Source organism: Corvus hawaiiensis, chromosome 9 (assembly GCF_020740725.1).
Source record: "Corvus hawaiiensis isolate bCorHaw1 chromosome 9, bCorHaw1.pri.cur, whole genome shotgun sequence".
Taxonomy (NCBI): Eukaryota; Metazoa; Chordata; class Aves; order Passeriformes; family Corvidae; genus Corvus; species Corvus hawaiiensis.
Genome location: NC_063221.1, coordinates 27,164,503 through 27,180,278, shown reverse-complemented (window position 1 = coordinate 27,180,278; position 15,776 = coordinate 27,164,503). Strand labels below are relative to the sequence as shown.

General features: G+C 36.6%; 1 protein-coding gene across 6 annotated transcripts in view; it reads left to right on the top strand.

The window, feature by feature from the left end:
- The window catches only part of EPS15 (epidermal growth factor receptor pathway substrate 15), a 65,209-nt gene extending 50,634 nt beyond the window's left edge, over positions 1 to 14,575 (top strand). For 4 of the 6 annotated variants that reach the window (XM_048313628.1, XM_048313627.1, XM_048313629.1 and 1 more), the window contains 10 exons: positions 765 to 962; positions 1,522 to 1,590; positions 1,929 to 2,019; positions 3,302 to 3,337; positions 4,160 to 4,296; positions 5,910 to 5,979; positions 7,177 to 7,253; positions 7,748 to 7,910; positions 10,629 to 10,807; positions 12,666 to 14,575. In XM_048313628.1, coding sequence (XP_048169585.1) covers positions 765 to 962; positions 1,522 to 1,590; positions 1,929 to 2,019; positions 3,302 to 3,337; positions 4,160 to 4,296; positions 5,910 to 5,979; positions 7,177 to 7,253; positions 7,748 to 7,910; positions 10,629 to 10,807; positions 12,666 to 12,812 — 1,167 coding nt within the window. In that variant the 3' untranslated portion in view covers positions 12,813 to 14,575. Of the gene's footprint in view, positions 1 to 764; positions 963 to 1,521; positions 1,591 to 1,928; positions 2,020 to 3,301; positions 3,338 to 4,159; positions 4,297 to 5,909; positions 5,980 to 7,176; positions 7,254 to 7,747; positions 7,911 to 10,628; positions 10,808 to 11,375; positions 11,413 to 12,665 lie in introns of all 6 variants that reach the window. The other 2 variants (XM_048313632.1, XM_048313633.1) reach the window with 2 other exon arrangements.
- Positions 14,576 to 15,776: the final 1,201 nt, after the last annotated feature.

Sequence of the window (15,776 nt, the reverse complement as noted above, 5' to 3'; positions counted from 1 at the left end):
GCTGACACCCTGAGAACTCTATTAGGTGACTGATGTAGCAGAGTTCAGTGGGATTTAGGCACCCAAATATCTGAACTAAGCTTATCCTTTTGCATAACCTGCCAGCTCCAGTAATTCTGTCATAACTGGCAGATTGGTTGTAAATATTTGCTGTAAGGCACTAATTAACTAATAATTAATATTGCTGAAATAATAACATATTGATATAAGTGTCTGCTTAGGAACATGACTTGGCTTTTGTACACTTCAGAAGTCATGTGGGAGATAATGAAATTGTAATGTTCCTTCTCAGAAGATGAGAATTCTGATAAAGCAGCCTTTTTAATTTTAAGGAAATTGCAAATACATAATTTAGGAAAAAAACCCAAATCACACACACACACACAAAAAACCCCAACCCAAAATAAAAATAAGAAAAAAAACCCCAACCAAAACTCCCCAGTAAAACTAAACAAACAAAAAACCCCTGAAACATTTGCAACTTTTCTCATGAGTTTGAGTAACAACAAGTCTTGGTGTTGCCAGTGACAGTCTTCCTTGGCAAAAGGTGTCCTTCAACCACTCTGCACTTCTGCTAAATAGGATTTCTGCTTATCTCTCAAATTTCACCCTTTGATTGACAGAACAGGTTTTTATTATATTTGTTTTTCTAAATAAGATTTTCAGACATGTATCACCCACCTTGTATTTAGGAAGGGATGGCCATATTTACTGGCTTCCATGTGCTGCCATACTGATGCAAATACATTTATTTCTGTTCACAGGTGCAGACGAAGCTTCTTGAGCTGAAAGAACTGGAAAATAACCAATTTAGTTGGCACTCTCAGCCCCATAATACACTTGTTAATGGAACTGTGGATCATTCTAGTCTTAGCAACAGCAGCAGTGAAACTGCAAACCTTAATGACAATGCTGAGAGGGAAAGTATAGCAGAAGAGGAACAAACAAACAGTGTGTCTCCAGTGAGTAGTGTTTTGCCTGCTTGATCACGATGCATTGCAGCTGTGAAATTGGAATAAGTTAAGAATGTACTAAGAGTGACTATGTTTTTAAACACTTGCACAACTGAAATTTATGGGTGTTTTTCTGAGGGACTGTGTTTCCACATATCTGAAAGTTCATAAGCAGAAAAGGGGGTAATTTTAGCTTGCCTGGAAAGTGGCAATAACATTTTGTCTGTATTTATTTCCAAAGCAAAATATCATAAATTGAATAGCAGAATTAACATTAAAGGAGAGCAGCTGTCTGCATTTGGTGCAATGAGAGCAGAATAAGGAAAAGTACAGAAAATCTAAAACTGTCTTGCTTTAAATGTTCCTCCTTATGTCTCAGTTGATTCATGATTGATTTATTTTTTTAAAATTTTTCAGGGTTTATGGAACACTAAAGTATGTGCTATAATAAGTATGAACCTCTAAAAGTATGCTTTAGTGTATTCTGTAATTCTATTTAAAACTTAAAATTTTATTGTGCAGTCTTTTATTTACTTATTTATGGTGAATTGCTTTTATCCCTGTACAGATAAGGAATAGTCCTGAAACAGCAGTCTCTGTTGGAGAAGAGACCCCAGCTGCGACTGTTACTAAAAAAGTGAGTTTGTTCAAGTTTGGGGGAGGAAAAAGTAGGTTAAAAAAACCCCTGGTTAAACTGTTTCAGGCTTGCATGATGGTCATATAACAGTATAAGAATAATTGTCTCTTCTTACTGGTTTTATTTAGTGTGATGTCTTGAAAACATTTCGTCTCATGTAGCAGGCAGGTTGTTGAAAAATATTTTGGATCTCCATTGATGAATTATATAGAATTCCAGCTGTCTCTTTGCTTTAAGGTTTAAGAAACTACTGAATGGTAACAGGAGATGTCATAAGTGCTTTCCATCCTTGCAAGTCTTAAAAATTTAATACATTTCTCTATGTCTGCATTGCCCAGGAAGATCCATTTGATGCTGAATCTCATCCGTTGCCTGATCTAGTTTCTGAAGCCAGCTTAGAGTTCTTCCAGTCTGACCCTTTTGTTGGCAGTAAGTAATCATTTGTGTCTAAGTACAGATTTGCAGAAACGGGTCTTGTGTGAGCACGTCAGACTCATCTGCACCTTGAGACTGCTCTTTATAGAATAAATCTGAAGATGAGTGAGTGACAGGAGTGTGGAGCCAATAGCATTACAAAAATAGAAGTGATAGAAATGAGAGTTCCGGGATGTTTCTCCTTCCTTGATCTGGACTTCCTAATGAGTTCTGAAAATTGCTCCTTTCCCTCACTGCTCTTCCTGAGCATGTCTCTTACCCAGCCCCTCCCTGCCCCTGCCCTGGTGGCATTTTGGCTGTAAATGTGTGGGCATACTTGCGATACATGTGGTGTCACTAATCTGATTTACAGCCCCAATCCACAAACAGGTCAGTGGAGGGTTCTCTGGGTTGTGCTGTGGGGAGGGTGTGAGTGGTTCAGAATGAATGGCTGTGGCCTACTTCTGGTGAGTTTGGCTCTCAGAACAAGGTAATGTGGAACTGCACCATCTGTTCATCTTGTGGAAGTGCTGGGCTTTATTTTAAGAACTTGCCATTGACGAATGGTGTTGCTCTGCTCTTATGTTTTATGGATGGAATGATCTGCCTATATGGAGCCAGTTGGGGAAGGGGAGTTAATTTGAGTTAACTGCTGAAGCAGATGTTTTCAGCCACATTAATATGATTTAACATGCTTTCAGATCAACATGGCCTGATCAATTTAGCTTGTATTGCTTTGAAAGGAAAATAACCTAAATTTGTTTCAGATCACTTGGCTTCTGAAAGAATGTCAGTGCAGATTCAATATTTTTAATGAATAAATTAAACTAATTTAAAACAGCTTGAATGTTTCTGTGTAGATCCTGCTTGATTTTTGTTTATATTGAAATGGTCTTACAGCACTTGACAATGCCTTTCTTTCAGAAGAGAAAAGGTCTGTCTGTTAAGAGCCAAACTTTAGGGCTTTGAGCACTCAGTATATTCGGGGTAGATACCTACATCTAAGAGACAGAGTATCTGTCTCTCAGATTTACATGAGGAAGTAGAAATGACTTGGTATCATGCATCCAGTACTGAAGTAAACACTTAGGAGCTATCATCCACAGTGTCTGTGACAATTAAACAAATCTGGGACTCGTCTCAGTAGCTGGCCTGGATTACTGCAGTGGTAATACTGCATAATGTGGGTGTTTGTGGACAACAGCCAATGGAAATGCAGCTTGGAGATGGCTGCTTTTGTGTGTGTTTCATGATGGTAATAAGTTGCTTAATGAATATTTGCTTTTCTTTTGAACAGATGATCCCTTCAAAGATGACCCTTTTGGAAAAATTGGTAAGTAACTTTGTAACTTGTAATGTGCTCGTTTTTCTAAATGGTTCTTGCTAGTGGGGAGAAGTGTCACCACTTTCAGAGGAGAAAAGTAAGTGGAAATGCCACAAAAAGTCATTATAGGATATATGTGGCATTAGCATCTGGCCACTTGTGTTACGGCTTTTCAGAGAAGTCCATTGCCAGTGAACTTTGCTCTTGTTGGAAGTTCCTTGGTTGGAATTTAAGTATGTGAAGGTGGTGAACAGAAGGCCTCAAACTCTTGGTGCCTGTTTTATATGCAAGGTAGTAGGACTGTGCTCTTTTAAAGGCTCTTAACTTACCAACTTCCTTTAGAATCAAGTATTGAAAAGGTGGGAAGTCTCTATTTAGACTGACTGTATAGGCAATGTCATTGCATTGTTTGCTTGGTCCTGAATGGAGTTACTGGTGGCAAAAAAGCCAAATAACCAGTGGGAAAGCAATAGTAAGATACTGCCAAATAAGAAACATCAATTGGGCTTGGGGAGTGCAGGAGAGGAGGGCAGGAGAGATCTTAGAAACAATAGGTTCTGTAAAATGCTTCATTTTTAGGGGACTTGGTTAAAGAACCTATATGCTGAGATGATTCTGGAACTACTGTTTCATGAAGTGCAGAAAATGTTGGCTTGTCTGATGTTTTGAATCAAAGAATGCAAATTATTCACAGGTGAATTTCATGCTTTAAAGGTCCTTGGCCTTAAACATGTTACTTTGCAGCACTATGAAAAAAGCGATATATTGTTTAGTTTTTAGGATATGAGCTAAGTAAAGCAAGCAGAAATGTTAAGGACATTTACTTTTTAGATCCCTTTGGTGGTGATCCCTTCAAAGGCTCAGACCCTTTTGCAGCTGACTCTTTCTTCAAACAATCCTCCACCGACCCTTTTGTGACTGCTGGCACTGATCCATTTAGCTCTACAGACAACAGTAATAATACCACAGTAAGTTTGGTGTCACACCTTTTACTGCTTTGTATGTATGATTTGGACAAAATAACCTATTTTTCACATTTAGACATGCTTTAAAGAATTGATATTCAGAAATCATATAAAGGTTATGTCTGATCCCCTGGCTCTGTCTTGTCTTTTTTGTGTCCTATTTTCTAGAAATAGTCACAGATGAAATAGAAGTAAAAACAAAAACATTTTAAAATAATTTCATTGTGGATCTTCATTGCTTCACAGCTAAGAGCATTTGACAGTGATGACTTAAGCTCTGTCATTATTTAACAATAATGACTTAAGCTCTATTAGTTGGTGGAACTTAGTTAGCTGAAAGAAACGCAGGATAAACCTCACCAAGTTTAGTTGAGACACTTGATTTTTGCCTCCACACTCTATAGCATCAAGAAGTATGTGCTCTTTCTTATCTGAAATCTGATGTGGTGTATGGGGTTTCCCCTCAGAAAAGACAAATTGTTCTGTAGGTGTATGTTTAGGTTTTATTGTGTTTTGGGGTTTTTTTAATAAGAATCATCAAAGCTCTCTCATAATGTGGAGATTCCTACTTAATGTACCTCTTTCAAATGTACTTCAGCGTAACTTTTAGTTGCTCACATTATAAACAAGCAGTTATTGAATAGTCTTGAGCCTTTAATAAGGTAGAGTTGGGCATAAAACCCTCTCTGGTGTACACTAGAACTTGTTGAATGTGTAATATTTAAAGCTGATAGACAAAAGACAATTTAAGCAGTTGTAATTCTTCATGTCATTAAGTTTGTCTCCATTCTTTTGCCATCTTGTTTCCTTTTCAGTGCTGTTTCTGTTCATGCCTCACTTCCAGCTTTGTGTGTGCATAGAATCTGCATAGACATATATAAGTCTCAAAGATACATGTGGATTAAGAAGCAAGTTAAGTGGCTGTAGGGTGTGCCTGAGGTGCACCCACAGCAGCCAAGAGAGTGAGAAACCACTGCACCTGACAGTGGTGGTCCTGCCCATCCCCATGGTGTGCACGTTGTGCAGATCTCAGGGTCATATTACACACCACAGTCTACACCTCCAGCCTTAAAAATTAGGTTTTTACAATCTCTAATACTTGGCACAGTATCCTTTTCAAAGTCTTGATGTTCTAATATAACCAATTCCTGGTCTTATTACAGTCCAAAGGAAGGAAAAAAAAGGGAGGCCAGAGCTGTGGTGTGGGATTAGCAGTGGATTCTTGAGATCTGTACTTCTGAAATTATGCTTTCATCCTAAATGCTTTACCACACATCTCTGGAGTGTTGGAATCTTGTAGTTATAGTTTCCTGAAGATAGCTCTGCTTGTAGAAATCTGAGACCAAAATGAGTGGTAGATACTCTTGACTGTTGCATTAGCTATTACCAAGTATGTTGCACATGTTGTACCTTTTTTCCATCCTTCCAAAGTATTAATCAAAACAGAGAGGAGGAGTTTCTATTGACAGACTTGTTTACTGATGCTGATAAAAGCTATTTCCAGAATGTGTTATCTTAAAACTTCTAAACTAAAATAAATCGTGACTGTATTCTTAGATTGAAGAATCTTTTAAGCTGAAAAACAAATTTCCCTCCAAAGGAATTTTTTATTTTAGACAGAGATATCAAAGAAGAATGACCCTTTTGCTCCTGGTGGAACCACTGTTACTACATCAAATGATCTAGGTAAAAGTAGATTATACATATCAAGTTTCTTGAGTTTTATTTTTATTTGCTTTTCCTTGCTTTAATTTCTAGTTTTTTAACTGAATTTACAACAGAGCATTTTAGGGATTTCCCATGTTTTCTGAATTTTCCTATAAAGTGTGACATAAGGTGCCTGTTTCCAGGGGTGAATTTTATAAACCAAAACTGACTCTTTATCTCTAGTGTGTATCACTGAAGATTGATTCCACAAGAGCTGTTCCTCTGCTTTACCTAAAACTGGGACAATATCCTGATCTAAGCGTTTGGACTATTTGAATTGTTGGTACTGCTTCCCATTAGAGTTGTTTTCTGAGATATCATGTTACTTTCTAAGTAACATCAGGATAGCTCTGTACTACAAGAGTAGATGTGGAATAGAGTAACTACTTCATTGAGATTTTTTACTGCTCAAGTTTGCTCCTTCTGTGACCCTCTCTCATGTGAGGGCTAAATATGTTCTAGGGAAGGCTCTTAACTCCTGTTTTCCTAAACTGCACTGACAAGTGATAATCCAAAACAGGAATCCATGTGTGATTTTGTATTGTAAACCTGTTCATTTTAATTGTAGGGGGAAAATGGTGGTTTTTAGAGATGCAGAAGTGAGTTATGGCACTTCTTGCTCTACAGTAGAGTAGCAGTTTTCACAAATTTTAGGCACATGAGAATGAGAGCGTACTGTTGAATTAGACTGGGATGATATGAGGTTCAGATACTTGATTCCACAAGTGGGTCTGCAGTCAGAAAAGAGCTCTGGTTCATGTTCATATATATACACATAAATATATATATGTCTGTATATGTATATTTATGGGTGTATGCACACAAAAAAACACCTCTGTGTGTATACATACATGTATCTCAGTAGATCATTTCCAATAGTATGCTTATTTGATATTTTCAGTGGAATTTAACTTTTTTTAATGTAGGAAAACATAATATCACTATTTCTTTTGAATTACTTCCTGTTCAGGAGATTTATTATTCTTAATTGGAAGTTGACACTTAAGAGTTTTTGAAAAAGCTACTTAAAACTTGAAGTGCTCACCTCATAAAATACTTCACTTGAATTAGTTTATGTTGCAAAATATGTAATAGTTGCTATTTTGTAGTGGGATTTTTCTTTTCAGTCTTTCATATTTAACTTTTAATCTTATTCTTTGCTTGATTTGTATTTAGCTACAGACCCCTTTGCCTCCCTATTTGGAAGCGAATCCTTTGAAGGTGGCTTTGCTGACTTCAGCACTCTGTCAAAGGTAACATGAAGCTGCTGCTACTCACAGAAAATGCATGAAACTGCAGTGACAAGACAGAGCTTACTCAGCTTCATTACAGTTTTGCCACTACTAAACATTTATAATGGCTGACTTGCTTGAAAAAGAGGTCTTGATAGCAGATTGTCCTGCGATTCTGTGAAGAATGCAATCTTTTCAGCTTCATAAGTATTTTCTCTCTATTTCCAGTGATACTATAATTTACCTATTTATTTTTAAATTTGCTGTGTTTAGCAGCAAAAGTATTACTTTTCCTGTTTAACTGCTTTCAACTTTATAGTGCTGTAACAGTAGCCATTCCTGATTTTTCTTTCTGTTCAATCTTCTGTAGTATGTGGATATGTGTAAAAACAAACAAAAGTCTTTTCTTTAGTCTTAGTCCAAACTTTCAGTTCTGATTTAATACTGTATTATTGAAGAGAATGTCTAGTAGCACTGCACTGAAAATGTGTGTGTTGCTGTTTTCTTTGTTGAAGGCCAACAATGAGGATCCCTTTAGCTCTTCCACGTCAGGCTCTGTCAGCAATGTCACCATAACTAAAAACTTATTTGAGGAACCACCCGCTAAAAATGAGGATGTTCCTCCTGCACTGCCCCCTAAGACAGGAACTCCCACCAGGCCCTGTCCACCACCACCTGGTAAGAGCTGACACTGGTAACAATCAGCTGCTTCATGTTGGCAGAGAGACAGTAATTATGAGGGGAGGGCGAAGGGTCTGAATTTAAAATGAATGAGCAAGATGTGGAGCAAGTCCGTTCCTGATCTCTTGGTCGTTTCCTCAGAGTTAAGTTTGGCATGGTGTTTGGGATCATAGTTTGAAGAGACAAAGGATTTAGAAAACAGGAGAAAAGACTTACTAGAAATGTGTGCAAGAACACAGCATAGCTGCAAATTAAATGGTTACTAATGTGATACGCTGTGAATCTTGAATTAAATTATGCTTAAAGCGAGAATTTAGTGTGTTTTATACATTGCAGACACAAATGCAAAATGAATTAAATAGGGTTAAATGACTGGCTCAGGTTTTCAGGTTAACTTTTTCTAGGTGGCCTTGCCAGAGCTTTGTAGCAGTAACAGTAATAAACCTAAGTTCCCTGGGCTGTTTTCTCCTCAGTGGTAGAGGAGTCCTGAGGGATGCTCCATGGCACAAACCACTCTGCTTTCCAGAAAAAGCTATGATTAGCATGGATAACAACACCTTCTTGTGGTTGCAACAAGACCATGTTACAACAGACTCCTCACTCTCATTTTTTTGGCAAACATAGGAAAATATATTTCTAGTATTCCTTTAAAATTTTCTGTCCTCTGTTTTGTTGTCTTTATGAACTCTACTGCATCATTTTTTTCACTGTTACACTATATGGATGAGTCTTAAGGTGTTTTGAAAAACTCTGGCATGAAACTTAAACATGTATTCATCTTTTCCTCAAAAGAATGGGAACACAGTAGATACAGGAGTGCTCATGCTGAAGTTTAAACTCAGCTGTTTAATTTCTAATGTTGGTGTGAGATCTGGTTCATGCTAGTGCCTTGCAAGTAATAATTTCCATTGTAAATAACATTGAAACAGCTGACATGGCAAGTGATGGTATTGGAATGTTTGGTGTTGGTCCTTATTTAAACATAAAAAGGATTTCTGACTTGATTGTGTGGGAGTGGCTGTGACATGGTGCACTTTTGGAATACAAGCTTCTAGGGGTGAAACAGCAGCATCCTTAGCAACAGATGACTTGAAAAAAATAGGCTGATTTGATATGCACGGTTAAAAATGTGGTTATCTTGATAACCATTCCCATTTAATTATTTTCCTAATGGAAATAAAATTTGAGGTACTTAAATGTAATTATTTTTAATGACTCCCTTGGTCTGATTTGAAACAATAGAATGCTTTTTCAAAGAAATATCCAACAATCTTTCTTTTAATTCTTCTCTCTATTGGAAAATGTGTAGAAGGGCTGTTGCCTCTGAATTTGTTGCCTCTCTACTGATAAACACCCTCATTTCTTGATTTTCAGGAAGATTTGGTGATTGTGTATTTTATATTCTTACAATTATTAACCCTTCCCATGCAAAAATAAAATTCCCTGGATGTTACTTGGAGCTGCTTCTCCCACATATTTTAAGAAATAGGCAAGCATTGTTTTCAGGTAACAGAATTGTAGAATCATAGAATGGTTTGGGTTAGAAGGGACCTTAAAGATCATTCCGTTCCAACCCCCTGCCATGGGCAGGGACACCTTCCACTAGAGCAGGTTGCTCAAAGTCCCATCCAACCTGGCCTTGAACACTTCCCAGGGATGGGGCAGCCACAATATTGTCATCAGTGATACATAGATAGAACATCATCAGTGAGAGAGATGGAAGGGTTATCTGGGAAGTGTCTAAGTAAATCATATGTTCCCAAGGGGATGGGAACAGATTCTCCAAATCTCTAAATCATGGCCAGATGAGAATCTCTTTTGCTCTTACAAAATAATTTTTAGACTAGTTTTCAGTAGTGATATGTGAAGTAATAAGCACTTTGGTTCAATTCCACAGTTTTAATCTGAAATGGAAACAGAAGCAAGTTTTAAAATACAGCCACTGCAAGTGTGGAACCACTTGCAGAACCTGGTAGTAGAATTCAAAATACTGCACTGAAAACTCTTGTATAAACAGTAACGTACAAAGGGAATGGTGGGATGAAATTCAGCTCAGCTGTTCCTGAAAGTGTTTGGGTTAATGTCCTCAAAAGTGTTGAAAGTTGGCTGGGGTTAAGCTGAAAAAACCCAACAAGATAAGTGGTTGTTTGTCCCTAATTCTGTTTATTTGCAACTACTTTGGCAAGTGTTAACAAAACAGCTCAGCCTGTGATTGTCTGTTATCATACTCCTTGTTCTAAACTGCAGAAATTCCTAGTCTTAGCATAGTGAGAGGATATGGTGTTTTGAACACTTACAAGTGTAATGTATTTCTGGTCTCTGAGTAAAAACTGTGTTAACTTGATTCAAACAAATAATAAAAGAGCCTTGCTGGAATGATCAAAGGCAGTTGATAACCAGAAAACAATACTGTGCTGATAGAATAGGTGCTCAAAACTGTTAGCAATTCTCTTTCCAAAATAGTTCATTAATATATAACTGTGTTCCTGACTCATTAACATACATGTGTTCCTTTTTACCTGATTACCCTTTCAGAAAGTGTGGGCTGCACCCTCATTTTTTCAGTTGGCAACCCTTCCTCTGAAGCTACAGCTCCACTAGTTTGTGGGCAGAGGTTGTGTTCAAAGTAGCTTTTGAATGGTTTTTTTTTTTAACTAGTTTTGGCATGTTATTACCTGCTATCTTAAATTCATTTTAAATTCATTTTAATCTAAGGGAAAAGACCTATCAATCAAATAGACTCTTCAGATTCCTTTAAACCGAGCGATCCATTTCAGCCTTTCCCCACCCCAGACATTCCCAAAGAACAAGAAGGAGATCTATTCTCTGATCCATTTGCTCCCACCAGCATCAGTAAAGAGGCTGACCCCAACAATTTTGCAAACTTCAGTACTGTGAGTAAAACACTTTTTACATTTGTTTCAGTATAACGGCAGCTTTGAAATGTTCACACTGAAGTCTTCAGTCTAATTTAAATTATTAAAACATATCCCGTGTATGAAAGGGATATTGCTTCCACTCAAAACAGTGTTTACATTTGCAGCTGAGGCTGTCCTAAACCAAAATGCTGCAAAACGCTGTAGTTAACGTTTAAATTGCATTGGGTTTATGCCTTTTTTCGTGGAGGCCTCCTAGCTTTTAGAAAAGAGGATTTCAGAAATATCTATGTCCTAGGGATTATCCATTTTATCAATGTGTGCAGCAAATTGAAATTATAAATCTATAACGAGCACACTGTTAACTATTCAATTAAAAATAAACCAAAATGTGGTTTTAATTTAACTGTCACTGAACTGTTTGGTCATAGTTTTAATGTACTAAAATATTGATAAACAGCCTCATAACAGTGTATGTTAATGAAATATAATTTGATGAGTTTTGAATGGTTAGTGAATTCCAGACTTATGCACAATGAAGTAAAAAGTAGTAAGTGTCTCTTTATAACCAGAATTCATTTCATAGAAGTCGTGGTGTCCAAGCAGTAGAAGCAAATCTAAAGGTTTGCGCATGCCTATATATTATTTTTTTTTTTGAGCTTTTGCAAGTAGAAGTTTTGAAAGGCATCATCTCACTTTCAAGCCTGATACCTGTTAAATGCAATTTGCATTTACAGTATCTTGTCCATACTGCTCTTTTTCTGTTCAGGCCTAATAAACTACGTGTTTGATTGAGGTAAACTAAGGACTGTCAGGCTCTCAAAGTAGACTTGCACTGGTTGGTGTGTCTTGTAGCATGGTAACTTCTGAAATGTGGTTATCCATCTGTGGTAGTAGTTAGGGGGTCTGAGAAGCCAGTTTGGAGGAGTGGCAAAAATGTTTATTATCTTTATGAAGGAAAAAGTATTCTTTTCCAGCTGCAATTACTGAAAGTACTGAGTGCATTATGGAGAAAACTCAGGTGTTTCTGCTTTTATTTCCCAAAGCAGCAGCTCAAAGCAGAGACCTGGAGTCTCTAACCTCTAACCCTTTCAGCTAATGCTGGGACATCCGTGAGGACCAGGACTTCACCTACCTCTTAATTTTTCTGCATGTTTACTAGAAAGAAACTTTAGCATAATCTTTTGTATTTTATTGAAGATAATACCCTTAACTGTCTCTGATTCATAATCATTGTGCCAGAGGTATTTAGTTCACTGTCAGTTCTCATCAATATACATGGAAATAATCTGTTCCTTTTTCCCCTCTCATATCATGCTGACCTTTCTCTGTATTACTACCAACCTTCTAACTCTACAGCTACCTTATTATTTTGCTGCTTCTTGGCAATATTTTTCATCTACACATTCAGAAACAGTTCACAGCTAAATTTTTGCAGTCATTGTCACTTGGAAAAGTCATCCCTAATGAAAGCAGGGTAAATCAGGATGGCCTACAGTGTCAATAGGAGTGTGCTTTGCAAAGTGTTCTCCTGATTTATTCAGATTTTCTTGTATAGAGTGTTTTTTATCCAAAATAAAATATATTTGAATTATAGCACTTTCTGCTCAGTAATGTTTTTGAAACTTAATACTGAAATTTGAAACATGGCATATTTCATTAAAATACATCAGTTTGATGGCTTCAGTGCACTTCTTAGTAGTTAAATCTTAGATGAAGCCAATCTTAGTCTATTACAACTACAAAAAAAGTAATATTTGAAGACTAGAATATGTGCAATTGTTGAAAAACTAATTCTCCCTTAAACTGAGCATTTGGACAGTAAAAATTATCATTGTATTATTAATCTGGTTTATTTTGTCTTTTTGAAATGCAGTATTCTACTGAGGAAGACATGATTGAATGGGCTAAGAGAGAAAGTGAGAGAGAAGAGAAAGAAAGATTGGCAAGACTAAAACAGCAAGAGCAAGAAGACTTGGAACTGGCTATTGCACTCAGTAAATCTGAAATATCAGAAGCATGAAGTTTAGAATAAGATTTTATCTTACGTAAACTGTTATGTCCCTTTTCCTGAGTACCTAACCTATTTAAATGTTAATCATAAAATGCATATATACAAGAAACTATGAAAGGTTTTAAATTTCTGAAAGTGATGTGAATGTTTCTGCTAAATTCAATCCTTTTGGTTATTGTTTGAATAACTGTTAAGTTTAGCATTCAGTTTCTCTCAAGTTTTCAGGAGAACAAAGTACTTTTCCCAGCTGAAAGCAAATCAGTTTAAAATGCAAATGGAGAGATTGGGGTTTGACTGTAATCTATCAGCAGTTGGTAATTGAGCATAAAGTGAACACAGCAATTATTCTGTCATGGCGGACTGTCTCCCATCAAGCAGTTAGTCACTGGAAACCTTTTATCCTTCTAAAGAGGTTTTAGTAATGCCAGAGTTGTGGAGTGCTTTCTTCTACATATATGCGTATAGATTTTTTTTCTCCTCGTTGAAGATTTTATGTTGGATTTAACATAATCTTCATGGAGTCTCCATCAGAAAGAGTGTGTCTTTCTGAAACCTTTATTGCTTTTCTTGCATGGTCATAGGTTTTAAGACAGACCTGTTATTTTGTTTTATAAAGCAATTAAGCTGAAGATTCATGTGCATTTGCTGTTGGCTAAGGTGACTGTCAAATTGTGAGACCCCACTGCTATTTGAGCCACTTTTGCCTGTGAAATATGCAGCTGAACTGGCAAGTTAATAAGTTCCATTTGAAATAGGATTGAGAATAGAAAGAAAAAACAGGTAGTCTGATTTCTATTTTTTTTTTAACCACAGTTGTTTTCTGTATATGTAATTTATTGAATGCCAACTGATAGTTGCACCTTAAACTGAATGATTTCTGAATGGTCACTGAGTCAGAGTAGGATTGATAGAATGTTAATGAAAATAACTTAATGAAAATAACTTATTGTTCATTTTAAAAGAATTCTATTTGGAAAATCAGTTTCATTAAAATAATTCCAAAAAGAATAATCTTATGCCCTATCTAAGAAAAATGGATGGCAGCAGCATAAACATCTACAAGGGGTTTTTTTTCTTGCACTTTTAACCTGTGGTATTTCTTTTGAGAAATTGAAGTGTTTCAACACACAGCACTGGGGCAAAGGAGGAGAACTCAGCCATGCTTCAGTATATTTAAGCTCTTCCCATTACCTGTCAATGCTGCTGTTGCATGAGTTTGAGGGTTTTCAATTTTTCAGGAAAAAAAAATGAGTAACCTGACTGGGATGGTTTTTCTTTTGCACTGGGAGATGAGCATTTAAACACCTGCTCAAAAAAAGTAACTTAAAATTTTGCAAGTATTAAATAGTTATAACTTATCTTATACATCTTTGTAATGAGTGTACACTAATCTTGCAAATCATATGCTTAACTGGATTACATAGTTTCTTATCTTTTGTTAAAAATGTATACTCAGTGGACCAACACAATATTATATGTATATATTATATATATATTCCTGCTTTCCTTTATGGAATTTAAAGTTTTGAGTCATTTGATGTTACATTTCATGTTACTGACTCTGACTATAGGACTTTTACTCAGACTACCAACAAACCACTGCTGTGAGCTAAATGGCATTACTTTATGAAGTTTTAACTGTTTGGTTTGGTTTTTTTTAAACAACTTGTTCAGGTGGGATTAGCCTCTATTTATAGACTTCCCTTTTGTTTAAAAATTCTAACAATAGCCTGTAATTATGAAGAAATAAAGTTTAAGTACATAAATGTGAACTGTTTGCCTGTTTTTCCAGGAGGGTGCTGTGAGATGTGTAAAGCATTGGGTGAGTGCAGTTCAGTATGAGGTGTTCTGACTGTAGTCTGGTTTCTGTGGCCTTTGCCACCTGATCCACCTGCCATGGGTCACCTTCACAGAAAAAAAAAAAATCTGACACATCCAGTGTCAGAATTGTGGTGTCTCGTGTTATTTCCCCAGTAACTTCTCAACAGTTTCATTGACCTACTTAAGTTTAAATTGGCTGTTTCAGAATCTGAATATTTAGCAAAGTTAGTACTTCGGTATTGGAGTGTTTTAGTCGCACTTTATCCTGAATCTTCAAAGTCATTGTGGGCATGGATGGGAAACCTCATGTTTTTGTTTTTGCAATACTGACAGAATGGTAATTTAGATGATACTGTGTTTAGATAACACAGAGAGTAAGATTGGGAAAGTAACATATTTGTTCAAAACATTGGCAACTACTATGTTTTCTTGTTACAGAATTCTGTATAATAAGTGAATACTCTTCAATTTAATTCCGTTGTTAATTAGAGCAAACATGAAGGTTGGCTTTTAGATGCATCCATTTTTTCTTATCGGAATGAAGAAGACAGTCATTTTCCCAAATTAAAGATCTTTTTTGATGCAAGTTTGAAGCTTGCCCTTCTGGTAGGTAGAGTGGAGTTTCATTGCCCATGTGAGTGTTACCGAACTCTTGAATTATCTGCAGAGTTGTGTTTGCAAGGACCTCTGAGGCTTAAATTAGGAAAGGGACAGAAGTAAAGAGGAAGGGGGGGAAGACAGCATAGTGTTATTCCAGAAAAAGTAGGAAGGAACTTGTCATTTGTCAGCTGACAAGCCATCAGTCAGTAATATCCTGAAACAAGTCATTTTCATCCACAAGGTCTTTAAAGAAACATGAATAGCAAAACATACGTAAATAACTCCATTTGCATTCCCATTCATTGCTCAGAGTGCTTCCAGAATTCCTGTTGTGTGAAAATGGAGACATCTGGAGCTGCCTGGACCTTTGATTTTAACCAAAACCAAAGAGCAGTAGTTTTTAGAGCAGGTGATCTGCTGATAGAGGGGGAAAATGCTGCATTGTTTGGATGTGCGTTCAGGAGGTCAGGATGTTTTTTCTAGTTATCTCTTGCTGATTTAATAAGTGAGTATGGACAAACCACTTAATGCTAAGCCATTTCCTGTTCTGTA